Raw genomic sequence first — 27,850 nt, forward strand, 5'->3', positions numbered from 1 at the left:
CATATCTTCTAAACCGAAATGTCAGTTCAGATCTTAAGCCCATTTAAAAACCTTTTTTGGGTGTTTCATTTTGTGTTTCAAGAATACTGTATGTTCTGTATACAAGTCCTTTATCAATTATATGGTTGGCAAATACTTCCTCCTAGTCTGTGGCTTGTCTTTCTCTTCTCTTTAGGATGTCTTTTGGGGTGCCTGGCTGCCAGTCGGTAAAGCAGGCAACTCTTGATCTCCAGGTTGTAGGTTCAAGCCCCATGTTGGATGTAGAGATTACTTAAAAAAAAAAAAAAATCTTGGGGCACCTGGGTGGCTCAGTTGGTTAAGCGTCCGATTTTGGTTCAGGTCACGATCTCACTGTTGGGTTCATGGTTTGAGGCCCGTGTCAGGCTCTGTACTTACAGCTCGGAGCCTGGAGCCTGCAGCCTGCTTCGGATTCTGCGTTTTCCTCCCTGCCTCTGTCCCTCCCCTGCCTGTACTCTGTCTCTCTCAAAAACAAATAAACACTAAAAAACATTTTTTAAATAAAATCTTGAAAAAAAAACAATGACTTTTGAAGAGACATTCTTTTTTTTTTTTTTTTAATTTTTTCTTTTTTCAACGTTTTTTATTTATTTTTGGGACAGAGAGAGACAGAGCATGAACGGGGGAGAGGCAGAGAGAGAGGGAGACACAGAATCGGAAACAGGCTCCAGGCTCCGAGCCATCAGCCCAGAGCCTGACGCGGGGCTCGAACTCACGGACCGCGAGATCGTGACCTGGCTGAAGTCGGACGCTTAACCGACTGCGCCACCCAGGCGCCCCTGAAGAGACATTCTTAATTTCGATGAAATCCAGTTTGTCCGTTTTTTCTCTTATGGATTGTTTTCAATAGCTCATCTGGGAACTCTTTGCCTAACATAATGTCACAAAGATTTTCTGTTTCTTTCTAGAATCTTTATATTTAGGTCTGTGACCCATTTGGAGTTAGTTTTTGTATATAATTTTGGTATACAGTGCAAGATGTGGGTTGAAATCCATTTTTTTTATATGTATGGACATCCCATTGTTCTAGCACCATTTGTTGAAAAGACTATTCTTTCTCCACAGAATTAACTTTGTGCCTTTGTTGAAAGTCAGTTGACTGTGAATATGTGGGTATATTTCTGGATTCTCTATTCTGCATTGATCTCTTGGAACTCTGTGCTGTTCCATTGATCTTTGTCTATCTTTATGCCGATACCATACTGTACCTTTATAATAAGTCTCAAAGTCAGAAAGTCTAAATCCTCCTACTTTTTTCTTTTCAAAGTTGTTTTTGGGTATTTTAGGTCCTTTGAGTTTGCATTTAAATTTTAGAATCAGTTTATTAATTTCTACCCACCCCCCACCCCCCCCAAAAAAAAGCCTGCTGGTATTTTCATTGGGTTTGCTTTGATTCTAACTTTCAATTGGGGAAGAACTGACATCTTAATGCTATTGAGGCTTCCACACACATAATACATTTCTCTATTTAGGTCCTTTTTCATTTCTCTCAGAAATATTTTATACTTATTTTTTCCCCCGTCTTTCTTTTCTCTGTTACTTGTTGGAAACTTTCTATTGCTGTGTCTTCAATCTCACTGATTTTTTTTTTTCTTCTGCGTTGTCTAATCTGCCTCGTTATGGACTGAATGCTTGTTCCCCCACATTCACCCCTAATGCATATGTTGATTCACCCCTAATGCATATGTTGAAGCCCTGACTCCCAAAGTGATGGAGTTAGGAGGTAGGCCTTGGGGAGGTGATAAGTGTGGTCATGAGGTAGGGTCTTAGGATGGGATTAGGGACCTTATAAGAAAGGAGTGACAACAGACCTCTCACTTTCTCCACACGAGGAAAGGCCACGTGAGGACAAAGAGAGAAGGGGGACATCGATAAGCCAGCAAGAGAGCCTCACCAGAGCCAAGGAGGCTGGTACCCTGATCTTGGACTTCCAGCTTCCAGAACTGTGAGAACTATGTCTCTGTTGTTCATAAGCCACCCCAGCGTGTGGTACTTGGTCATGGCAGCCCCAGGTAACTGAAACACGCCTTCAATCCCATCTTGTGTATTTTTCATCTCAGACATTATACTTCCTTCTCTCGATGTTCAATTCATGTGTGTGTGTATGTGTGTATATATATCTGCCCTGTTTCCATTCAATGAGTCCTATCTTTTCCCTAACCTCTCGAATACGTGTAATGCAGTTGTGTATTTTTTAAAAGTACATTTTGTAATATTTATTTATTTTGGGGAGAGAGAAAGAGAGAGACTGCATGCACACAAGCGGGGGAGGGGCAGAGAGAGAGAGGGGAGACACAGAATCTGAAGCAGGCTTCAGGCTCGGAGCTGTCAGCCCAGAGCCCGATGCGGGGCCCGAACTCACAAACCGTGAGATAATGACCTGAGCCGAAGTTGGATGCTTAAGGAACTGAGTCACCCAGGCGCCCCATAGAAACATTTTTATCATTTGAGATCTTGCTTTTAAGCTTTGTTAGACAGGACCAGAGAGGTATTTAAGTCCGTGGCTAATTTTGCCCTAACACTGAGGCAAAACCCTTCTGAGTATTTGACTTGAGGCTGCCCAAATTATGAAATTTTCTACTGTGGTTGGTGGGATGGAGAGCTATTCCCAGCTCTGGGGATTGTTCCCTGTAATCTTTCAGGATGATTCTCTCCCCAGCCCAGGGCTGTGTCTGCACACCTGTGCTCTGGTGATGCTCTGCTGGAGGGGGCCCCCTCTGCATATCTCCGGAGCTCGCTCTAGGTAGCCCTCTCCTCTTTGGAGCTCTGTCCTTCAGACTCCAGCCACCCTGGCGTTCCACTTTCCCAGCTCTGTCCCCTCCATTCAGGGCATTCCCCATACCTGTGCTGTGGCTTGGAATCTGTGTCCAGGCAGTGAGCTGGGGTAACTGTTGGACTCACTTCATGTGTTTCTCGTCCCTCAGGAATGACTGTCCTTCATGGCCTGATGTTAACTGACGTAAAAATCACTGCTCTATGGGGCACCCAGGTGGCTCAGTTGGCTAAACATCAGACTCTTGATTTCAGTTCAGGTCATGGTCTCACAGTTCCGGAGATCGAGTTCTGAGTAGGCCTCTGCACTGACAGCATGGAGCCTGCTTGGGATTCTCTCTCTCCCTTGCTCTCTGCCCCTCCCCTGATCACTCTCTCTCTCTCTCAAAATAATAAACTTTAAAAACTCATTGCTCACTCTCTCTCTGTCTCTCCGCCCCTCCTGGGATTCTCTCTCTCTCCTTCTCTCTGTCTGCCTCTCACTTGTGCCCTCTCTCTCTCTCAAAAAAAAAAAAAAAATCATTCCTTTATATAGTTTGAGTGTTTTTGAATTTTTTCAGTTGAGGGGTACAGCCAATCTCTATTATGTGATCTTGACCAAATGTGGAAGTCCTATTAAATTATAAGTATGCAAATTATAAGTATAAATATAAACTATAATATATAATATGCACTAGACAATATATACTATATATGCTAGTATATATGAAACATATACACAAAAATAAAACCGATATATATAGCTTAATCTAATCAATCTAATCTAATCTAATTGATTAAACTATATATATCATAGTTTTATTTGCAGTTTTATATATATACATATATACATATATATACATATACACACATATATATACATATACACACATATATACACATATACATATGTGTGTATATGTACATGTATGTGTGTGTATATATATATATATATATATATATGCATATATATAGCTTAATCAAAAATTAAAAGCCTCCCTCTGTGCCCCTAACCCCCCAATTTCATTCTTGCCCCTGCTAGGGGTAAGCACTCTGGCACTGGTTCCTGCATACCCTTCCAGAAGTGTTTCTGTTTGTACAAGTACATATGTATCTGTTGTAAGTGGTATCGTACCATGTAAACGGTCCTGTATCTTGCTTCCTTCGCTTATATCTTAGAAATCTCTTCCTACCGGCACCTACAGGCCTATCTACCCTTTATGCTGCAGCGTTATTTCTTACAGTGAGTGTTCTGTATTTTATTTAGCCATCCTGTACTGATGGACGTCAGTTCTCCTTTTTTTCTCACTGCCACAGTCAATGCAGCAGTGAATACAGATACATATATGCATGCACTTAGCACCCATGCAGGCATGTATCTGCAGGGAGATTCCCAGAAAGATTGCCAGAAAGCCGGGGCTGGTGCTCTCAGTGCCAAAAAGATACTTTTGAAATTCAAAGTGGGGGGGGGGGGGGAAATGCCTTACTGTAAAATGCGCTTTTGTTTTTGAGAGATACGGTCTCACACAGAGGCTGACTTGAAGACAGCTTCTTCCCGGATTTTCTATCTTCCCCACATTTTGCTGGTTTTTTTCAGCACTGCTTGCAGCCACCTCGGTCACAAATTTCGGCGCGGGTGAAGGATTGCTGCTTACCCACAGGGGGCACCCAAGGAATGCTTGCTGATTTGATTTGATCGCTGCAGAAAGTTCTAACCAGACTGTGCTGCTTCAGCAACACCTAAGTAAGATGGTCTGATATGAGGGAGGGGAAGGGGCAGAGAGAGAGGGAGATACAGAATCCCAAGCAGGTTTCAGGCTCTGTCAGCACAGAGCTCCGCTTGGGGCTCGAACCCACAAGCTGTGAGGTCATGACCTGAGCGGAAGTCGGACGCTTCACCGACTGAGCCACCCAGGCGCCCCTACATCTCAGTTTTAAAGGCTCTGCATTCAGGAAAGGTTTCATGTGTGAACTAAAACGTCCACTTTCCAGGGTGCCTGGGTGGTTCATTTGGTGAAACGTCTGACTTCAGCTTAGGTCATGATAATGCGGTTTTTGAGTTTCAGCCCGGCGTCGGGCTCTTTGCTGGCATCGCAGAGCCTGGAGCCTGCTTTGGATTCTATGTCTCCCCCTCTCACTGCCCCTCCCTCACTCTCTCTCTCTCTCTCTCTCTCTCTCTCTCAAAAATAAATAATATAACATTAAAAAAATGTAAATGTCCTCTTTCCAAATAAAATTATTACACCTCGAAGGTCACACTCTGCTTCACCATTCATTGTCCATTGTGGGCACAAGTGGTCACACAGAATGACGGAATGGAGGTAACCAAGTTTTGTTTTCTTCCCATCTCGGCTCTCCTCGCGTATCTCTGGTCTGCTATCTGAACAAAGGTGTACAAAGCACGCCAGGGGGTTGGAGACGGAAACCGCACCCAAAGACAGTGCCCTGATTCCCAACCGTTAGGAACTTACTCTCAAAACAGAACACAGGGAGTCTGCATGTAGGAGGGCAGACAGGGTAGTCAGGGGTTCCCTGAATGAACTTCTACGTGTACTATATTTAATAGAGAAGAAGCAATAAAAATGCGCGAATTTGAACCTTACATCTTATTAAAACTCAACAGTAACTTCAAGAGGATTACCACAGGACCCAACAATTCCCCCCCCCTTGATATATAGTCAAGAGGATCGCACGCATATGTTCACAACAGCATTATTCATGATACCTGAAAAGTGGAAACAACCTAAATGTCCACCGACAGGTGAATGAGTAAACAAGAGTGGCCCATTCACACACCATGGAATGTTATTCAGCTTTTAAAAGTAATAAAAGGGGCACCTGGGTGGCTCAGTCGGTTAAGCGTCCAACTCTTGATTTCAGCTCAGGTCATGGTCTCACGGTTCGTGAGTTCGAGCCCTGCATCAGGCTCTGCGCTGACAGCATTGAGCTTGCCTCGGAGTCTCTCTCCTCTCTCTCTCTCTCTCTCTCTCTGCCCCTCCCCTGCTCTCTCTCTCTTTCAAAAATAAATAACTGTTTTTAAAAAGGGAATAAAATACTCATCTGCTACAACATGGATGGACCTTGAAAACGCCACTGCCCCACCCTTGACCTGATTAGTATCTTCACTTGCTAAATTTTTGGAAGTTGGTTCCCTGAGTCTTTAGGACTGGGTTATCACATTTACCATTCCTTTTTACTTGAGCTGTGGCCAACTGTCCTCAATTTCTCTTTCTCACTTAATGGCTTCTGAAGTTCTTTTCGCTCATCCATCCATCCATCTGTCCGTCTCTCCATCCACCCCCTCATCCATCCATTTTTCTAAATTCATTCAACCAACCCAAATCGTGCACCTACTACGTTCCAGGTATTTTACTAAGCGTGGGGGATACAATGACAAGGAACACGAAAACAAGGTCATTTCCCTTGTAAAACTTCCTTCAGAGCCTCCTTACTCCAAGTGTGGTCCCCGGACCAGCCTCAGCTGGGAACTTGTAAGAAACACAGCATCTCTGGCCCCACCCCAGCCCAACTCAACCAGAATCTGAGTGTGTGTGCTTGTACATGCATAGTGGATCTCGGGAAAGATAGAAAAAACTGATAATGGTAGTTCTATCTGGGAAGGCTGGAAGTAGCAAGGGGTGATGAGAAGAATCTAAATTTTGCTTTATACCCGTCATAGATACTGCTCACATTATTATTTTTGAACATGAATGTTTAGTGCTCGCAAAACACCCTGAATCTTTTTGGTCCGTTTCTTGACTGCCTTCAATGTGTAGGACCTTCCTGTGTGGGGTATCTCTTCTTCTTCTTTTTTTTAATGTTTATTATTTTTGAGACAGAGAGAGAGACAGAGAGCAACCAGGGGAGGGGCAGAGAGAGAGGGAGACACAGAAGCCGAAGCAGGCTCCAGGCTCTGAGCTGTCAGCACAGACCCCGACGTGGGGCTCGAACTCACGAGCCGTGAGATCATGACCTGAGCTGAAGTCGGCCGCTTAACCGACTGAGCCACCCAGGTGCCCCATGAGAGTTCATCTTAAAGATCGTACAAAGCTTGCTGCAAAGTAAGCATGGTCAGTATGGAGGGGGTAGAGAGCCCACCATACAAGATAGGGGTGGGTGTTAAGCCTTTCTTTCTAGGTTCTCTGGGGAGAATAAATGAGTATATGTAAAGCATCAGCTGTACAGAAGTTGCTTAATGTTATTCCTCTCTGCCTTAGGTCTCTCCTAGCCACCATCAACTGTAGGGATTTTAGGCAAGTCGGGGAAACCTCCTATGGACCGTCACACTTCACTGACAAGGACCATTTATTTGAAGGTTAGTTTCTTTCCCATTTCAGAAGTGGAAGAGGCCCCCACAAATCAAGCTCCCCTCTTGTTCTGTACCTTGACCTCTCATTGCCGCTCCCGCCAGCCGAGGAAGGGGGCAAGTTTCTTGATGGATCAAAATATTGGTGTGGAACAGAAGGGTGAAGCCTCTTTCCGGCACAACAACCTCTTGGTTCTAGATGCCTATTCATTCAGGCAGCGGCGTGCTGGGTGCTGGGACTTAGAGGGGAGCCGAACAGACAGGGTCTCTGCCTTGCAATCCGCCCCAGCCCCCTTTATGAAGTTAAGGTTTGCTGAAGTATAATTTATGTACAGTAAAAGTCACCCTTTTCGGAGGACAGCTCTGTGGGCTTTGACAAATACTGACAATTGTATAGCCCCCGCCACAGTCAAGGTATAGAACTATAGCCCCCGCCACAGTCAAGGTATAGAACACGACCTGCTGTCCCCACCCTCTCATTTTCTCACGCTCCTTTGATCCTTTGTGGTCAGTCTTATCCCCTCCCCCAGCCCCTGGCAATCCCTGATCTGTCTGCTGGCCCTATGCATCGGTCCTTCCAGAATGCCATCTACATGGGATCACACAGGACATGGTCTTTTGAGTCTGTTTCCACTTAGCTTAATACATTTGAGGTTCCTTTTTATTGCTGAGTACAATGCCACGCCATGGACGCACCACTTTGGTGTCGTCTTGGGGACAAAGAGGACGGGAAGACGACTCACCTGGACCAGACTGGCCCTAAGCCCTTAAGACTTTGCCAGAGTGGATTACATCACGTTTGCTCCCATAGGCAGTTAGGTGGGACAGGCACATTCGATTGTTATGGAAAAATAGACAAAGGCTATTTTTGCACCTCTGTGTGGATTGAGAAACTCAATTCACTTTATTTTATTATTATTATTTTTTTTTGCATGTGCTTTGATGGGGACAATACGGGCCCAGCTGGCCTGAAATGAGCAAGCGTCCCAGCAACGCCCCGTTCCCCCAGGCTTTATGACAACAGTCCCGAGTCACAGAGGTCCTGCCCATTCCTAAGGGAAGAGCCTTCCCCTTCCTGTGGTGCGGCGGCCCCGCAGAGTTTTGCCCAAGCGCAGCTGATGGGGGAGGATGGAGTTTCTGGGAACCTCTCAGACCGCCAGTTACTGTGGCCCCAAGAAAGCCTGTGCCTTCAGGGCACTGCCCCCCGCTGGGCCCGCCCCAGAGACCCAGGAATGTTACCAGCCCTATTCCCTGCCTGGCTACCGCTACCTGAAGTCATGGAGACCCAGCCTCTTCTACAAGGTCTCCAACGCCCAGACCTGCGTGGACGAGAGAGCCACGTGTCGCAGCCCCCTGAGGCCCCCCACCATCCTGCCGGCGCTCGGCTCGGCGCTCTTCTGCCGCTACAGCCCACGCGACTGGGACAAGTCCAACGATCTGCAGATGCGAGGGGCCGAGGCCTCACGGCTGTGGGCCAGCCGGCTGACGGGTGATTCCATGAGGCTCATGCAGGACAAGGACGAGCTGACGCGCCAGATGCAGGAGGGGACCAGCCGGAACCTGGGCCAGCGGCTGTCGGACATTGGCTTCTGGAAGTCCGAGCTGGGCTATGAGCTGGAGAGGCTTCTGAACGAGACCCACAGCATGGAGACGGTCAAGAGGCGACTGGAGTGCGCGGCCGAGGAACTCAACTGTCCGCTGCAGGTGAGTAGGGGGGGGGGTGGCGAGGCCGCCGCTGAGACGCAGCCCCAGCTTTCTGCTCCTCCCGAGTGAAGGTCAAGGCAACAGGCACCTTGCAGGTGGGTTCCAGCTGCGTGATCGTCTGTGATCAGTTCCTACTGCGCAGGATTATTCCAGTCAAATCAGGGTTCCTGAGACTGAACCGGATTTCCTCTCCTTGGGCTTACATCAGAACTGTAGAGGTTTTATTGAGACATTCCACACGCGTGTGTGTGTGCGTGTGTGTGTGTTTGTGTGTGTGTGTGCACGCACGTGCTGGTCTTTAGAGGATATACTTAAACTAACTGCCGTGTTTTTCTCCAAAGCCCTGAACACTTTCTAACATCCTCTGTAACTTACAGATATACTTATTTATTTATTTTTCTATTTTTTTAATGTTTATTTATGTTTAAGAGACGGAGAGACAGAATGTGAGTGGGTTAGGGACAGAGAGACAGGGAGACACAGAATCCAAACCGGGCTCCAGGCTCTGAACTGTCAGCACAGAGCCCAGTGCAGGGCTCAAACCCACCAGCCGTGAGATCATGACCTGAGCCGAAGTCGGACGCTCAACCGACCGAGCCACCCAGGCGCCCCGCACATATATTTACTGATTGTTTTTTTCCCTGGGCAGGGATTTCTGTCTGCCTTGTCACCGGTGTGTTCCAGATTGATACCCGGCTGTAACGGGCAGCGTGTCTGTGCTGGTCCTTAGTGAACAGTGTCTGTGCTGATTGCCCGTGGTCTGGGCGAATGCTTTGAACGTCTCCCCAAAATAGCACAGTGCATGGCGCACAGTAGGTGCTCAGTAAATATTTGTTGACTAGACGAATAAATACCTGAATGTGGGCATTCTGAACACTTCTTGTTCTCCAACCGTATCCCAGATCGGTTGGGATTGCTTTTGGCTGCATGTAATGGGTACTTGCCTGTAGCTTGGCCAAGAAGGAATTTATTGTTCGGCCATAATGAGAATTCTAGAGGGAAACAAGGCGGGCCGCTGCAGCTTCCACGTGATGCCGGAAGGGACCCAGGTGCCCGTCTTTCTGCTCTGCTGTCCTTAGCATGTGGCTTTCGTCCTGCTGCAAGGAGGTTTCATATCTTGTAGTGGTTGCTGCTGCTTCAAGGAGCATTTTGATGTTCTCGTCTGAGGCAGAAAGATAGGGGTAGGGCAAAGAGCAAATGTGCAACCGTGTCAGGGAATGAGAATTTTCTGGAAGGAAGCACCATGCGTTTCCATTTCTGGCCCATGTGCCAGAACTCTCATGGGTTCCGTGGCTGCAGAGGAGTCTGGGTAAGTGAGTGATTTTCACTGGGTCCTGGAGTGGACATTGGGTAAGGAACTGGCATTATCTGCCTCGTGCCCTGGGGGCTAATTGCGGTCACATAGGATTATGTTCTGCTGCTCCCGAGACCTTTCAGTTCCACCTCCCCGGACAATGGTGACTGCCTCCTTCTTGTCCTCCCCACTCCTGCCCTCCCTCCCATTTTCCAGCCAGAGGGGCGATTTTAAATATTAAACTGGATCTCCACACTCTCTCACAAAAACCCCCTCTGTCACCAACTCTAGAGCCTGCGCAGCCCAGCCCGTGCTCACCGCACTAGCCTCCACGTCTCCGGTTCTAGTGGCTTCTTGTGTGCTCCCCTCCTACCTCAGGACCTTTGCATCTGCTGTTCCCTCTTCCGGGCACATTGTTTCCATTCTTCTCTGCTGCTGCTGCTAATTCAGGTCTTGGTCTGTCACCACCTTAGAGAAGTCCTTCCTGGCTAACCCCCCACCAGTTCCTCCCACACACTCACATCACCCTGACTGTTCTCATCCAAGCCCTAATCACAGGATTGTGTCTCTGTGTGTGTTTACTTGTGTGTGTTGTCTCCTCTCTGTTACGGCAGGGACCATCTGATCGGTTGATTGTGGTATCCCCAGCACCTTGATCGGGTGTGGTCAGAAGAGGGGCTCAGTAAATCCTTGTGAAATCAGTGAACCCCTTTCCTTTCAGAGTTCCCAGGTGTGTTTGCCACCCAGCACCAAGATGCGGTGCTCGTCTGCTTCCTTCACACTTCTGCTACTCTTTGTGACATCACAGGCCGGCGGCCCAATCACCACCCTTTCTCAGCCCCCTGTTGCGGAAGCTCCCCTGAGCAGCCCCTTCGGAGGCCTGTCTTCTGTTCTGCTCTGCCCTTGTCCCCACGAAATGAGCTTCCAGGTGTGCGGCTGTGCGACAGGGTTGCCTGTGTCTCCCTTGGGCCCGATCGCTTTCCAAAGCTCTCCCCCCACCGACAGATCTTCACAAAGGGGTTTTCACGTATATGCGTAGGTAATACCGATCGACCGTATTTTTAGGGCTTTACGTTTGTCGAGCTGACTTCACCCAAACAGCTAATCTGTGAGAGATGCAGCAGTATAATACCCATCCTCAGTCATGGCATCTCACGGTCCCCACCGCGAGACAAGTGGGGGGTGTGGAAGCTTACCCACACGCAAAGCCATGCAGGAAGGTACCCACGTGCACAGTGATGAAGCATCCGGGTTTCCCGGGGATAAGACAGATCATGGCAAATGTATTTGTGAGTCACCTCCGTTCAGGGTCTATACACAGGTGCGGGGAAAACACTATTTCTTGCTGCTCCCTACAGGTGGCCCTGGAGTGTCTGTACCACCGAGAGAAAAGGATAGGGATTGACTTGGTCCACGACAATGTGGAGAAAAACCTTATCCAGGTAAGGTACCTCCTGGATCTGCCCAGCACCCCCCGGGGGGAGGAGGGGGCCCTCCGCTGGTCAGAGAGGTCTCTGATCTGCCTGTCAGGAGCAGAAGTCACATGTCACCCCAAGCAAAGTCAGGGCTCAGAAAGCTTTGGTGGGGGCCGAGGTTGCAGGGGATGGGGGGGGTAGAACAGGGAGAAATGAGACCATTGGACCCTGCCAAATGGGCATCGTGATAATAATACCAATAAATAACAATAATAAAAGCTAGCGTTTGTTGAAACCATGATTATGCCATATGTTAACTAACTTGGATTTAAGTTTTTTAAAAAAGCCAGCGTGGGGGCGCCTGGGTGGTGCAGTCGGTTAAGCGTCCGACTTCAGCCAGGTCACGATCTCATGGTCCGTGAGTTCGAGCCCCGCGTCAGGCTCTGGGCTGATGGCTCGGAGCCTGGAGCCTGTTTCCGATTCTGTGTCTCCCTCTCTCTCTGTCCCTCCCCCGTTCATGCTCTGTCTCTCTCTGTCCCAAAAATAAATAAACGTTGAAAAAAAAAAAAAATTAAAAAAAAAAAAAAGCCAGCGTTTCCTGAGCCACTATTTGCCACACGCTGTACCATATCATATGCATTATTTAACTTAATGATAAAGTAATCTAGCGATGAGCATTTGGCACATAGCAGGTGCTAAATTTTCTTTTAATGGCATTTTTTTTTTTTAATGTTTTTTTATTTATTTTTGAGACAGAGAGAGACAGAGCATGAATGGGGGAGGGTCAGAACGAGAGGGAGACACAGAATCTGAAGCAGGCTCCAGGCTCTGAGCTGTCAGCCCAGAGCCTGACGCGGGGCTCGAACTCACGGACCGTGAGATCGTGACCTGAGCCAAAGTCGGACGCTTAACCGACTGAGCCACCCAGGCGCCCCTAAATTTTCTTTTAATCTGGAATTATATAACAAGGGAAGCAAGTAAGTTAAAGAATGTGGAGCCTCCACAGCTGACCCTTAGCTGGCTGGCCCAGGGATCACGTGCTTACGATGAGGCAGGAAATGGATCCCACCCTGAACTTTTACCTGTGGGGTCAAAGGTGGGCAGTGAGGGGTAGGAGGGTGGGGCCACTGGGGGGGGGGGGTGGAGGCAGAACACCCTGACCTTCTCAAGGGCGCTGTTCTTTTTGACATTTTTCATTGCAGGAAGTGGATTTGCTAAAATGTTGCCAAGAGCACATCAGAAAACTAGCTCAAAGAATTGATATCCAGATGCGGTAAGAGCTGCCTTCTCTCTCCCTTCTTGGAATCTATTTTGGGTCTCCCCGGGCTTCCGAGGGCAAGCGGACGGGCTCTCGGTCTCTGGGTGGTTCTTTGGGCCAGCGTGTGCTGGTGAGAGTTCGACAACAGGCTCTCTGGGAAAGAAAGTAAAATTTGGATTCGCAGCATTTGCCAATTTCGGGGCTGTAAATGCCTGCCCCGCCCCCCTCCCCGTGGCTAATTTCAGTGGGCAGCTGTGCCCCGCCTGGTCGCTCTGATTTTGCCCTTGGGGTCATGACAAAAGAAACGGCCTCCCTGAGGCCCCTCTTAGCCTGTGGCTTCTGTGTGTGAGTTCTGAATTGTGGGAAATGGCAGAGCAGCGTGGCATCAGGCACCAAGGTGAGTGGCCAGGGCATCTCTGGAAGGGATCTGGTGGACGCCCGGAGCCAGGATCTTCAAAAGAAATCGGCTTTTTGTTCCTGGAAGATGACATAGCCAGTATCCTGACCGGCCAGGAGGCTCCCCTCTTAATTAAAAGGAGGCCCGAGTTTTACAGGGCTTGGGGCCCATAGCTGAGCCCTTGGCCCCCCGGGTCCCCTGGAGGCAGCCTTCCCTCCTGACTCCTGACACAGGAGCTGGGCACTGCCTTTAACCCTTAACAGCCCACGCTGCTCTGCTGGTTTCTCCTTGTCATTTACTCAGACACCGAGAGCAAGAGGTGGGCTGGCCGCCTAGCCCGAGCCTCCCCTCCAGCTGCCTGGGGCATGTGGGTAGCCTGGTTGGGATGCTGAGGGGTGCCGGGCAGCTTGCACATGAGCCCTGGGGGCTTGCTGCTCTGGCTTGCTGTGACAGGAGACAGTCACCGGGGATAAGAGAGCACCCGGGGCGGTGACCTAAGGGTGCGGTCAGGGCCACCGTCAGAGGTGGTGGGGTCCGAAACGATATGCAAATACAGCAGTGGCTGCAGGCACAGGTGGGTGGACGAAAGCAGAGTTGAGTTCTGTCATTTGTTTGCCTGGATCCTGATTTCTGACATTTCCACTCCCATGTTCCACTATCGTTTGCCGCATGTTTGTCTGTAAATTAATTTGCTTAAAAAAAACCAACATTTACATACTTGTATTTTATTTATTTATTTATTTTCATTAGATTTTTTATGTAATGTTTATTTTTGTTGAGAGAGAGACAGAGCACGTGAGGGGAAGGGCAGAGAGAGAGAGGGAGACACAGAATCGGAAGCAGGCTCCAGGCTCTGAGCTGTCCGCCCAGAGCCCGACGCGGAGCTCAAACCCACGAAACATGAGACCATGACCTGAGCCATAGTGGGATACTCAACTGACTGAGCCACCCAGCACCCCTACGTACTTGCATTTTAAAGGGAACATTTTAAATTTTTTTTTTTTAACGTTTATTTATTTCTGAGACGGAGACAGAGCATGAACGGGGGAGGGGCAGAGAGAGAGAGGGAGACACAGAATTGGAAGCAGGCTCCAAGCTCTGAGCCATCAGCCCAGAGCCCGACGCGGGGCTCGAACTCACAGACCATGAGATCGTGACCTGAGCTGAAGTCGGAGGCTCAACTGACTGAGCCACCCAGGCGCCCCTAAAGGGAACATTTTAACAAAGAGAGCGCTTTGGGCAGGCACATGTCTTGATTGTATTTTTCTTGCCCTTGTTTTTACGATCACCCATTCTGGACAAGAAAGAGTGGTTTTCCATTTGTGGTTGACATAGAGCGATGGCAGACCATGGTGTTGTGGTGATAGAGGGCTGGAGTTCGAGCCAGCAGGGGGAAGAAAAGCCCAGAAACTTGGAACTGGGGAGCTGGGCCCCAGAAGGGAAATCCTAAGACAGGACTGGGGGTGGGAGGGGACTGCGGTGTGACCCCAGCAATGAACAGGATGTGGGAGCATAAGGACAGCCAGAGAAAGGGAGAGGAATGGACACAGAAAGAGGAAAATAGATGGAGACTGGGGACAGACGCAGAGAGGTGAAGGCAGTCCAGGCAGGGAGGGTGGGAGGAGAGAACCAGAGCAGGTGGAGAGGCGTCCCTCCCCTTTGCTGGGACTGAGGACCAGCCACCCTCCATAGAGGCTGTTTGACCTCGGGCAGTGGCCCGTTTGTCAGAGGATGGCTTCCGGGGCACCCTAATTAATCTAGAACTGGCCACAGCCTCACTGATGGGGTAGAACTCAGTGTGGCCTTGCCCCTGTGGGGAGGCTCCATCGCTTACCTGCTCAGGTGGTGGCAGCCCTGGCACTGGGCTGCTGACTCAGGGTTTTGTGGGTGGGGCCTCAGGCCTGCATCTGGGCAGAACTATGTCCTTACCTCACCAGATGCCCCGTGGCAAAGCACAAAAGGCACTTCCTGGCAGGGCAGAGGCCATATTCGAGCTTTTCCTCATAGGCCGCCATCAGGGTGAGCCGTGGCACTGGTGGGCTCTATGTCATGGGCCAAGGAGGGGGAGACAGAGGGGGAGCCCTTTTCTCTAGGCTTATTAGCATGGGCTAGGAAGCTGGACTAGCTGACCAGGGTTTCTGAGGCCCTGGGTCCCCTCTGATGCTCTGGCATAGATGTTTTCTAGCATTCTGGTCTTCGTGTTCCAGTTCATTAGGCAGGACAGGGCCCCCTTTCTCCATGGCTTTACTAATTCAGAAGGCCCCAGGAACCTCAGGATGGTTCCTCCTGTTCCAGCATGACTTCCTGAGCATTTTGATAGGTGGGAGCGCACCGCCAGGATTTACTGTCCTTGCTTCTGGCCTCTTTGAAACCCCTCACCAGCATCCGGATCCATAGCAGAAAAAGAAAGTGTAAAAAAGATGAACAGAGACAGGGGAGAGGGACAAAGAAAGAGGGACACAAAGTCCCCAAGACAGAGAGAAACCAAGAAAGATGAGGCAGAAAGAGATAAAGATCAGAGAGAGACAGACACACACACACACACACTCACTTTAGGTGGTGTAGACATGACCTGGCTTAGTGAAGGTTATTCCCTTCTTTATTCCCCGTCACTTCAAGGCAAAAGTCCTAGTCAATGCTTGTGTGTCTTTAACACAGACTAATCTTATTTCAATCAAGAGAGAAACAGGGGCGCCTCGTGGCGCAGTCGGTTAAGCGTCCGACTTCAGCCAGGTCACGATCTCGCGGTCTGTGAGTTCGAGCCCCGCGTCAGGCTCTGGGCTGATGGCTCGGAGCCTGGAGCCTGTTTCTGATTCTGTGTCTCCTTCTCTTGCCCCTCCCCCGTTCATGCTCTGTCTCTCTCTGTCCCAAAAATAAATTAAAAACGTTGAAAAAAAAATTTTTTTTAAAAAAAGAGAGAAACAAAAAGGTTCAGGCTTAGAACCTTCTGGAGACAACAGATTCTATCTGTCTAGGATTCTGTTCGTGTTTACTTAGTATTTATGTTGGAGGTGACCCATTAATAGGGCTACTGATGCTCCTTTAAAGACAGTGAGGTAGATTTTCCCTTTAAAACACATTTATTTAAAAAAAAAAAATAAATAAAAAAATAAAACACATTTATTTATATTTTAAAAAAGAAAAGTAACAAGTAAATAATAGTGCAGGTACTTTGAGAATACGGCAAGAATCACGGAAGTGGTTCTCCAGGGTCTGGAGTTTGGCACACGGTGGCCTTTAAATCTAAGCTTCTTGGCCAAGATACTAACCCTGCAGGTGCAAGTACCTCTCCTCACCTCTGCTCTGTCCCTGGCTCCGCCCAGTCCCTGACTCCACCCACTCTCCGATTCCACCTATACCTGACTGTCCACTCCTTGGCTCCACCCACCACGGACTCAACCCAGACCCTGACTCCGCCCATCCCTGGTTGCCCAATCCCTGGCTGCACCTAGTCATCAACTCTGCCCAATCCCTGACTTCTCCCCAGTCTCTAGATTCCACCCCTTTTTGACTGTCCAGTTAGTTCCTGACTCCACCTAGCTCCTGGTGCGGCACAAATCCTTGACTCCGCCCTGTCCCTGATTCTGCCAGCCTTCATACGCTGGTTACAGGTCTCCAAACACCTGGATGTCTCTACCTTTTTTGCTTTTTACACACGTGGTGCCCTGAGCTTGGAATTCTCATCCCCTCAACCCAACTCGGTTCACTTGTCTGCTGTTGTTAGGAAACCCAACTCAGAAACTTCCTCACCCTGAGTTGGTGGCTTCCTTCTCTGTGTTACTTTGTACCCTTTTCAAACCTTTACTGTTGCCCTTCCCATTCTTTGTTCATTTGTACTGAATTTACACAAATCTGTGAGCACCTTGAAGGTAGGGACTGGGTCTTAATCATGTCTTTTCCCTCTGTGCCTGGCAGAAGGTCAGACACAATGATCTGCGAAGTGATTTAAATTGACACCAGGCTTTTTCCAAAGTGTGAATTCGTGTCTTGTAAGTCAGGTCAGCAAAGTACAGCTGGGAGGGCCAAATCTGGCCCGTAGCCTGTTTCTGTAAAGTTTTATTGGAGCACAGCCACGCCCATTCATTTACCTATGACCTAAGACTGTTTTCCTGCATAGTTGAGTAGTTGCAACGGAGACCATATGACCCACGAATCCTAAGATATTTAGTATTTGGCCCTTTACAGTAAATGTTTGCCCATCCCTGTTCTAAATGACAACGGATCTGCTTGGATTGGGGCGAAGGAAGAAGTACAGGGAGGCGCTGGGTATGCGGTGGGGGCATTAAGGTGGGAAAAAGGCGGAGAAGCCATTGAGGGTAGATCAAGCATCCTCCTGGGAGTCCAGAGACTTGGCTTTCACCAGTGGCTCTGCACCACCCTCCTGGCTGACCTCGTGTGAGGGACTCTGGGCAAGTGCACAGTTTACAGACAAATCCTTGCCCCCCACAGGGATAACCGAGATGCTCAGCACGCTTTAGAGAGGGACCTTGAGGACAAAAGCTCGGCCCAGTTTATCGATGAGAAGTGCTATAACCTGAGGAACACGTCAGACTGCATCACTTTCTTCCACGGCATGGAGAAAGTCGATGGCACGTAAGTCCTGGGTTCTTGGTCCCCCTCTCTGGCCAAGCTTGGTGGAACTGAGGGCTTCTGGGTCTGCTCCTGCCAAGAACCACAAAAGGTCATTGTGCACCAGTAAAGTAAGAGGCAAAGTGGTTGAGCGGGGATCCTCAGTTGCAAGCCACAGAATCCAAATCTGGCTAACTTCAGACAAGATGGAATTTACTGGAAGGCTGTGGGGGAGCCACAGACTCCAGGAGAAGGCTGGAAGGGAAGGTCCTGGCAGCTTGAAGGAGCCAGGAAGTGAGAGCTCATCAGCTGTGTTGTCAGAGCACTACTGTCTCTTTGTTCTTGCCCCCTTTTACCCAAGATTCAAATCCCAGCAAGAGGGTGCAAGGGATTGGCTTAGTGAGGGTCCCACAGCCACTGCCGTTGGGCCAGGGCGTGCCGGGCACCCTGACTGGCAATTCCACCAAACAAATTCTGAAACAGAACGGGTGTAACCAGAAGGAGGAGGCATTCAAGCTCAGCTGGGAGAGTAAACTGATGCCCTCCGGTGGATGCCTGGCTTCAGATTCAGCCTCCCCACTAGTGCTTGGGGCAAAGTACTTAATCTCTCTGGGCTCTGATCTCCTCATCTATACTGGAATAAAAACAGTGCCCACCTCCCAGAGTTGCTATGAGAATAAAAAGGTGGTTGTGGGGAGCGCGGAGCACAGAGCCTGGTGTGGGGGAGTGACAGAAGCTAATATTTATTGAGTGCTTGCTGCGTGACCCCATTTACTTGTCACAGCAGCTCTGAGCTAGGTGCCTCTTTGTGTCTGACAACGTCATGGGCATGTCACTGTTGATGGAATTTCATGCAGAACTAGGGCCTGCTTTCCCGATTGGCAGTCCAAGGTCAGGATCATGATGGCTGGACAGAGAGGTGCTCTGGGTACAGGTGGGGGGGGGTGGTGGTGGTATCTATCTTGGTTTCATTTTTTTTTTTAAGTTTATTTGAGAGAGGGCGCACACCAGAGAGTGCATGTGTGGAGTGGGGGAAGGGCAGAGAGAGGGAGAGAGGGAGTCCCTATTCGGGGCTCGATCTCATGAACCAAACCATGAGATCATGACTTGAGCCGAAATCAAGAGTCGGATGCTTAACCACCTGAGCCACCCAGGTGCCACTATTTTGGTCTCTTAAAAAAAAAAAAAAAAACCAGTGAAAAACTTCTAGCACATAAAATTGTGCTTGGCACTTAGTAGGTGTGCAGTAACTGTTGAATGAATGAATGGAAGGGGAAAGGGAGGGAGGGAAGAAAGGAGAGGAATTTTTTGGTCATCTCCTTGGCTGGAGCCCGGGGCCACCTCCTGGACTTTAGTAAATACCCAAGGGTTGAAATGACCCTTTGGGGTTGCCGGCAGTAGCAGCTTCTGGGGACCCTCCTCCTCTTCCTGACAAGGTGACTCGACTCCCCTGTGGGGCTGGCTGGCCATGTGAGCAGGACTTCAGGGGCCTCGGCCCCCTCAGCCGCAGCTGGAGTCTGGAGGATTCCCTTCCCAAATGGATGCCTTCCTGAAAGCTCACGGCCGGGACTCGGAGCCTGCTGGGCACTGCACTTTACAAACAGCATCTTGTGAACGATAAACATTTATCAAGGGCTTGCTGTTGCCGGTGGCCAAGATAGGGGTTTCACATTTAGTCGTTCAACAACCCCGGGGCGGGGGCGGGGGGGCGGTAGGCACCATTAGTATCCCCTTTTTACAATGAGGAGGCTAAGGCTCAGAGAGTTGAAGTCACTGGACCCGTCTGAGCCCACGTTGCACATGATCTTAGGCAAGAGGCCGAGGAGCGATAATCTGAGCCCACCTTGGGCACCAAGCCTGTGTGTTTTACCTGGGCACATTCCTGCCTCCTGCATCTAGAGGACACAGGCTCCAGAAACCACGTCCCCCTGCAGAGGCACACCAGCCGACAAGCTGCCTCTGGCACATCCCCCCCAGGGAGAGTGTGATTGAGCAGGTTATTTGGTTATTTTCTGTCAGAAGCACAGCTGTCTGCTCCAGGGGAGGGCAAGGGCTTAGAGGTTGCTGCTCCTGACCTTGAACAGTGCCCTGTTCAGCAGCAGGAGACAGAGTTAATCTGCTGTCTCTGCTGTCCCTGGTGCCTCCCTCTTCCTGGACTGTTGGTGAGTAGCTGTGTGACCTTGGCAAAGGCACTTTACCTCTCTGAGCCTCAAGTCTTTGTTGGATGAAAGGTCAGGATCAGACACAGCACCCTCTCCCATCTCCAGAGGGCTTAGACCTCCTTTATGGCTTGATTTTTAACTCCTGCAAAAGACAGACAAGACAATCACATATTATATGTTTGTTTTTTAATTTCTCTTCACCATGCAATCTAAGCGTGCTTTAAAATGTCTGAAAAGAGACCCCTATTTCAGAAAATTGAGTCTCTTTTTTCTCTACTGCCTGAAAATAAAGATGACTTATTTAAGAACTGGAGGCTTCCCAGATAGAAAAGACCTTACAGATGTACCTAGTGGAGGCGCCTGGGTGGCTCAGTGGGTTAAGCGTGTGACTTCAGCTCAGGTCATGATCTCATGATTCCTGGGTTCAAGCCCCACGTCCGGCTCTGTGCTGACTGCTCGGAGCCTGGAGCCTGCTTTGGCTTCTGAGTCTCCCTCTCTCTCTCTGCCCCTCCCCCACTCGAGCTCTGTGTCTCTCTCTCTCAAAGATGAATAAACATTAAAAAAAAAAAGGTACCGAGTCTGGTTGACCCCAGACCTGGAGCCCACGCAGAGAAATGCGTGTCCCTCCTTCTCATGGGCTTCCCAGAGAGGACCCCCATGCAACACATTGGTTGTATGTTGCAAGGATTTCCATACGCAGGCAGGAAGCACCTTCTGTTGTCGAAACTGAATCGCTTAGGCTTCACCGCCTCTGAGAAGCTTTCCGGGACTGCGTTCAGATCCATCCTTCAGCCGCCCTGCGGGCGGTCCCACAGTGGAGACTGCCTGCTGCAGACCACCTTTCCATGGGGTTCCCACTCGGGCTCGGCCAGTAGTGGGGGCACCAGCGGGAGGCTGAGGGCAGGGAGAGAAGGATGTTGGGGGTTTATTCTTCCAGCACCCCTCTCCCGCCAGGGTGTGTGCTCCTCCAGGGCTCCCCAACCCCTTCCTCGCCCTCTCCCCTTGCCCTTCCCGACTTTGGTGGTGACGGTTTCGTGAGCTTGCTCATCCAAGGGCGCCTCAATGCCCTCTGAGCGTCCTTTTTATTTCCTTTTATGACCCTGACGGGCACGTAATGACCACTTCCATCAGTCCCTCTCTGTCTACAGTCCTTCCGTGTGTACAGATCTTTATTGAATGTCCGTCTTCCTCTACTGGCAACTTCGCGCCCTGAGGACAGGGAGGTTGATGTTCTTGTGTATGGTTCTCTCCCAAGTGCCTAGAACGATGCATGGCATGTAGTGGGCATTCAGAGAACTCTGGTCAAATGAATGAGTCTGTGCAGTGATCGATGCGGAACGGAAGCAGCCCTGCAGCCAGCATGTACCCCCGAGGCCTGCTTCACGGCCTGTGTCTGTGACTTCGGGGAGGGTAGTTGACAAGGAGCTTCTCGAAGGAATCTCGGCTCTGTGATAAGGCACCAAGTGCCCTTCGGGAGATCCGCTCTTGCTAGGCTGTAGCCGCCTCCTCTGTGAAGTAGGGGGTTTGGATTAGCCCTGTGGTTCTCAACCGGGGCTAGGGGACAGTTGTCCCCTCCCCCAAAGGGCCCTTGGCAATGTCTGGAGCCATTTTTAGTTGTCGCGACTGGAGGGGAGCTACTGCTGGCATCTAGTGGGTAGAGGAGGGCTCAGGGTGAACCCCCCCAACAGAGAATGGTCCCGACCCAGATGTCAGGGGTGCCTAAGGTGAGACTCTCCAGATCGGGGGTTCCCCAAGGCCTGTCTTCAGCCCCCTGATTCCTCTCCTGTGTTCAGTTCGTCTTTGTGCCTCCTGCAGGGTCTCCGTGCCCGAGACCTGGGCCAAGTTCAGTAACGACAACATCAGGCACTCACAGAACATGCGGGCCAACTCCATCCGGCTGCGGGAGGAGGCTGAGAACCTCTTGGAGACCTTGTCAGACCAGATGTGGAAGCAGTTTACTGACACCAACCTGGCCTTCAGCGCCCGCATCTCCGAGGTGACAGACGTGAAGAATAAGCTCCAGACACAGCTGGCTAAGGTAAGCAAGATGCCCCAGGGCCACCATCCACGCTTCCGGATCCTCATCTCCTCCCGAGGGCGGCAGCAGCATCTGGCCAACCTGCCCTCCTGCCCCGTCCCACCATCCCAGGTCGACCAACTTGTCCACCAGTAAAGGTGAGGGTCTCTGAGCGTCCCAGGGGGGATTCGAGCATCTGGGATAAATCTTTTCCTTGTGCCCCTGATGATGAGCTTGGCCCGGCTGTCACCACGGCACCCAAGAAGCTGCTGACGGCCCCTGGGGTCCTTCACTCCATCTCGGGGCCTTGCAGCTGAACGTGACCGGTGAGAGTGGGTGCAGTTATCAGAGGCCCAGAAAATGGGCCCGAGCAGATCTCCGCCCACATCAGCATCTTTGCAAATGAACCCTTTTACCTTCAAAGGTTTCCCCAGCGTCAGGGGTGAAGGATGGGCTAATGTCTTCCTGCTTCCCCCATACTGCCCTCTCCACTGCTCCTGTGTGAATGCAACAGGCCGCCCCTCACCTCTGGTGGGGGGGGGGGCGTCCTCTCTGCATGGATTTTATGCTCCCTGCTCTGCACACACTCGGTGAGCCTCCTGGGGAGCCAGATGCGTGCTGGTCGCTGGCTAGGAATGAAAGGAGGGGCCATGCAAACAATGCCCTGATCCCCCTGGCGCTTGCGTTCTGGAAGAGAGTGGTGTGAAATCTGCACACAGGAAGGATTTAGGGATGACTGATTGCAGGGTGTGGTGGGGGGGGGGGGGAGGGCAGGGGACTAGCCTTGAACCTGCATTCATGAAATAGTTATAGCCACAAAGGTATGTTGTATGTATATTTGGGGGGCAGTGAGGGGCCTGCAGGCAAGGTTCAATGGAAATTGCTGGGCGGTGTAAGCCCTCCACATACACCACCCTATAGCTCCGGTAGCAGGTGACAGTTTCATCAAGAGCAGGTCACTAGGGAGTTAGGCAGCCAAGGGATGTTGGGAAGATTATTCATTCTCAAGAGCGGCAACGAGTACAAAGGATGCATGGAGGATGAACTTGGAGCACGGAGCAGGCTCGGGTCATACGGTCCTGGCAGGTCCTGGTGAGGGGTCTGGATTTTGCTCTGAGAACAGTAGCGAGCCTTCGAAGGGTTTTAAGCAAAAGGCACTGGGCTCCAATCTTATCCCCAGGTGGATCTCTTTCCTTCCTGGATGGAAAAAGGGCTGCAGAGGAGAAGAGTGCCCACGGGGAAATGGTTAAGAGGCTCTGGAAGGCGTCCGGGGTGAGGGGATGGCTGCCTGTGCCAGGGTGGGAGCCTCAGACGGGTGGGGGAGGGGAGAGATGTGAGATATCTTCAGAAGACAGAGTTGACGTCTATGCCTTCCCTCCCCCCTTTACTGGACATTTTTCTGTTAATCTTTCCAGAACAGGGTTGAGGAACTTTTTCTGTTAAGGGCCCGATTCTATTTTCACCTCTGCAGACCGTACAGTTTCTGTCACAGACTCAGTTCTGTTCATGTAGATGGGCCCCGCACAGTAGGTACACAAACGAGCACGGCCGCGTTCCAATAAAACTTTATTTACAAAAGTAGGCAGCGGGCCGGGTGTGGCCCACAGGTTGTAGCTTGCTGACTACAAAGGCATTTTATGTAGTTTATCATCGCTCCTTCCAGCCCACAGTGTGGGGTTAGAAGCATGGAATGCCTGGGTGTGAATCCTGGCTTCACCATCTCTGCAATCCTGGACAGGTTCCTTACCCTCTCTGTGTCTCAGTTTCCTTCTCTGTAGAATAGAGATGATGGATGATGATGGTTCTGACCTCCGAGCTGCCAGAAGGATTATATAAACCCGCTGAACCGGTGCTTGGAACATAGTAAGCGCTGTGTCACTGGCTGTGATTTTCCTGTATTGGTTGGTTCACTTGTCTGTCTGCGTCTCTTCAGGGCATCGCCCCCGTTTCAGCAAGGGAGCCCCCCTGCTTAGTGTACCTCTCAGCACATAGTAGACACCCCTTCAATCTTTGTGTGATGAAGGAGAGGAATCTACGAGGTTGAATTTTGTTGTTTTTTTAAAAGAATGATCCATGAATAATGCTTTTAATTTCAATTTTCTTTCTCTCTCCTTCCTTCCTCCCTCCCTCCTTCCTTCCTTCTTCCTTCCTCCCTCCCTCCTCCTTTCTCCCTTCTTTCCTTCCTTCCTCCCTCCCTCCTTCCTTCCTTCCTCCCTCCCTCCTTCTTCCTTCCTTCCTCCCTCCCTCCTTCCTTCCTCCCTCCTTCCTTCCTTCCTCTCTCCCTCTCTCCCTCCCTCCTCCCTTCTCCCTCCCTCCCTTCCTTCCTCCTTCCTTCCTTCCTTCCTTCCTTCCTTCCTTCCTTCCTTCCTTCCTTCCTTCCTTCCCCTTCCTTCATCCTTCCTGCCTGCCTTCCTTCCTTCCTTCTGTTATGCCCAGAATTCGTGATCCCCAAAGACCACTAGGGAGCCGAGTCCGATGCAAAAGCAAAGAGCCTTTATTCGAGCTAGCTCGAGCTCAATCCCCTACCTGCACCAACGCAGCGGTGAGATACCAGGGAAAGAGAGCGAGTTTCAAAAGGACAAAGGTTTTATTGGGGCCTAGGGGCAGTTGGTGAGGTAATGGCTATGGCCTCAGCCGATTGGCTGGGGAAGGGTCCTGGGGAAGGGTCCGAGTCCTGTTAGGCAGGTGAGGGGGGGGTTACTCAAGGGGAGGAGGTGTGGTCAAGGTGAAGGACACAGAACAAGATGGAGTTGGCCGGCGTAGGCCCGCCCTTTCACTTCCTTACTTCTTCCAGGAAGAACTGTCCTATTATTGTGGTAAAACAAACATAACAAAAAATGTACAATTGTTTTAGTCTGTTCAGGCTGCTCTAACAAAAATACCATAGACTTATAAACAACAGACATTTATCCCTCATGATCCTAAGCATCAGTATCAAGGCACTGGCCGATTCATTGTCTGGTGGCGGGCCGGTTCTTGGTCCACAGACATCGTCTTCTCGTGGTGTCCCGGCAGAAGGGATTTTTGAGGCAGCTCTCTGAGGTCTCTCTAATCAGGGCACACCCATCCCATTCGTGAGCCCCTGATGACCTAATCACTTCTCACAGACCCCCACGTCTTTTTACTGTCACAGTGGGGATTAGGTTTTGCCGTGAATTTTGGGAGACACAAACCGTTCAGTCCGTAACAATCATTATTACGTGTAGAGTTCACTCGTGCAAAGCTCCCGCTCATTGTTGTGCGACCACCACCACCGTCTGTCTCCGGAACGTTTTTGCGTCTTCCCCAACTGAAAAGAACTCCCGTGTTTCATGAACTCCCTGCCCACGATGCCACTCCCCAGTCCCCTGTGTCCCTGGCAGCTGTCATCCTACTTCCTGTCTGTTATGAATTGACCGCTCTGGGTATTTTGCTCCTGTAGAATCAGACACCCTTTGTTCTTTTGTGACGGGGTTATTTCACTGGGTACAGTGTCTCCGAGGTCCCTCCGTGCAGTAGATCATGTCAGAATGTCCTTCTGTCATAAGGCTGGACAGTATCTCATCGGATGTGTACGCCGTGGATCCATTTCTCCAGGGGGACACGGGGATCGCTTCCACCTTTCGGTTATTGCACAAGCATTTTCTTTTAATGAGACGTTTTTTATTGTGGGTCAAATGCCGCACATTGGCATGTTTCGTGGCACAAAGTCTGAGGCCTGGAGGTGACGCGGGAAGCTCCTTTGGTGGGTTTCAGGGGCTGGTTTCTCACCCGTGAAACCAGGAACGAGAATTCCTCCTTGAGGACATTACTCAAAGTGGATTAAGGTGTGGAGTCTTGTGTGCAGTGCTTGGCGTGTGGTAAACATTTGATAGAAGCTAACTCAAACTACTTATATTATCAATGGAGAAGGAAAACTATCTTGTGGGTGGAGGTGGGGAGCACAGCCTTTTCCTTAAATTTCTCCGGGCAAGTTTGGGATTATTACTAACAGTCTCATCCCCGCTGATGAGAGACTTTTTGAAATCATGTGGCTTTTTATTAATAGTCATTAAAAAAAATTTTTTTTTTATGTTTATTTACTTTTGTAAGAGAGAGAGAGCAAGTGCAAGCAGGGGAGGGCAGAGAGAGAGGGAGACACAGAATCCGAGGCAAGCTCCAGGCTCTGAGCAGTCAGCACACAGCCCATCGTGGGCTTGAACTCATAAACTGTGAGATCATGACCTGAGCCAAAACCAAGAGGCAGACGCTTAACCAACTGAGCTTCTTGGGCGCCCCTGAGGGTGCTCCCTTTAAAGTTATAACTGTTCTGGGGTACCTGGGCAGCTCAATTGGTTAAGCATCTGCCTCTTGGTTTTGACTCAGGTCATGATCTCACAGTTTGTGGGTTCAAGCCCCGTGTTGGCTCTTTGCTGACAGCTCAGAACCTGCTTGGGATTCTCTCTCTTTCTCTCTCTCTCTCTCCCTCCCTCTCCCTCCCTCTCCCTCCCTCTCCCTCCCTCTCCCTCCCTCTCCCTCTCCCTCTCCCTCTCCCTCTCCCTCTCTCTCTCCCTCTCCCCCTCCCTCCCTCTCTCCCTCTCTCCCTCTCTCTCTCTCCCTCTCTCTCCCTCTCCTCCCCTTTCCTTACGTGCTGGCCCTCCAGTCTAATCAGATTTGCCCTGATGGCATCTGCTTTCCAAACTTCCGAGCCGACCCCTGTCAGCCCTCCCTCCATGGATGGGGCCTGCTTACCCCATCCTGCGGGTCAGCCTGCTTCGTGCAGAGGCAAACGCCCCTCCTGGGGTTTCTGCCACCCCTCGGTGGGTCATGATTTTGACAAGTCAAAATCCCATTTTCCCATCTTGAGAGTTGGTGTGGCCGGAGCAAATGAGGACGCCAGGAGCTGGGGGACCAGGATAAGCCAGAAGCTCAGCCTCTGTCAGGCTGTCAAAGAGAGAAGTCAGATTTCTCGACTTGCCGTGGACAGCTGTCTCCCTGCATGTGTGGTGGGCTTTCTTGTCATTAAGGGCAGCAAACAGGAGCAAGCTTCACCCTGAGGACTTCCACCCTGCTCCCTGCCGCACCTGGAGCCCTCCCATCTCCCTCTGTGGCTCTGGCTTCCAGATGCTTCCAGATGCTTCCAGGTGCTCCATCCCAAACCTTGGAGACCACTTGGATGCCTCTCTTCCTCTCCCACACCACGTCCACTCCGTCAGCAAATCCGGTTGGTTCTCTTTTCAGAATCTCATTGCTTCTCTCTGCCCCTTCTGCCTCCACCCTGGCCCAGCCTCCACCATGTCTTGCCTGGATTACTGCTGTGGCCTCCCTGCTGCCCTGTTTGCCTTTGGCACTTTCCACGGACTAGCTGGCAGCTAGTTAAGAGGGCATTTGGTTTACCTTGAAAAAAAGTTCAACCGCTTTGGATTCTTCCGAAAACCTTGGGAGTTTGGCCCAAGAGTGCAGCCTCTGTCTGGATAGAGCCCGCCAGTGTCCATGGATCCCCATGTTCACCCTGAGCAGGCTGCTCTGCCCCACTGTGGTCCTGAGAACTTCTCAGCGGCCCCTCCCCTTTGCAATGTAGCGCCTCGAGAAATGCATGGTGCCCGGCACATCAAGTAAACGCTGGCTGGGTGGTTTAAGTCCAAGGACAAACACTAGGAGTCTTTGGGCTGAACGGGGCCTGCCTGCTCTTCGGCCCCTCACATTTTTCTTTTAACAGCTTTATTTATCCCTGATGCGTAATTAGCCGCACATATTTCAAGCGTACAACGTGAGCGGTTTTGACAAATACATGTCACGAGGCCATCACCTGAGTCAAGGTAGTCAATGTATGAAAGGCTTTCTTGTGCCTGTCATCTCTTCCCCACCCCCCACAACCACTGATCTGCTTTCTGTCAGTACAGGCGAATTTGCATTTTGTAGACCACATTATAAAGGGACACCTACCCTGTATGCTTTTTTTTTTTTTTTTTTTTTTTTTTAATTTGGCTTCTGCACTCAG

General features: G+C 50.3%; 1 protein-coding gene and 1 long non-coding RNA gene across 3 annotated transcripts in view; one reads left to right on the top strand and one right to left on the bottom strand.

Annotated features, from left to right (window-relative positions):
• The first annotated feature begins 8,139 nt into the window (after positions 1-8,139).
• The window catches only part of TEKT5 (tektin 5), a 38,862-nt gene continuing 19,151 nt past the window's right edge, over positions 8,140-27,850 (top strand). The window contains exons 1-5 of one of the 2 annotated variants that reach the window (XM_058710572.1): positions 8,140-8,779; positions 11,432-11,515; positions 12,691-12,761; positions 17,593-17,736; positions 21,690-21,912. In XM_058710572.1, coding sequence (XP_058566555.1) covers positions 8,204-8,779; positions 11,432-11,515; positions 12,691-12,761; positions 17,593-17,736; positions 21,690-21,912 — 1,098 coding nt within the window. In that variant the 5' untranslated portion in view covers positions 8,140-8,203. The remainder of the gene's footprint in view (positions 8,780-11,431; positions 11,516-12,690; positions 12,762-17,592; positions 17,737-21,689; positions 21,913-27,850) is intronic. The other variant, XM_058710570.1, reaches the window with a different exon arrangement.
• Positions 9,733-10,839, bottom strand: LOC131500967 (uncharacterized). Its single transcript, XR_009256549.1, has 2 exons — positions 10,392-10,839; positions 9,733-9,941 (listed from the first exon to the last, which is right to left on the bottom strand). It is a non-coding gene; the product is annotated as an uncharacterized LOC131500967 (long non-coding RNA).

Source organism: Neofelis nebulosa, chromosome 18 (genome assembly GCF_028018385.1).
Source record: "Neofelis nebulosa isolate mNeoNeb1 chromosome 18, mNeoNeb1.pri, whole genome shotgun sequence".
Classification (NCBI taxonomy): Eukaryota; Metazoa; Chordata; class Mammalia; order Carnivora; family Felidae; genus Neofelis; species Neofelis nebulosa.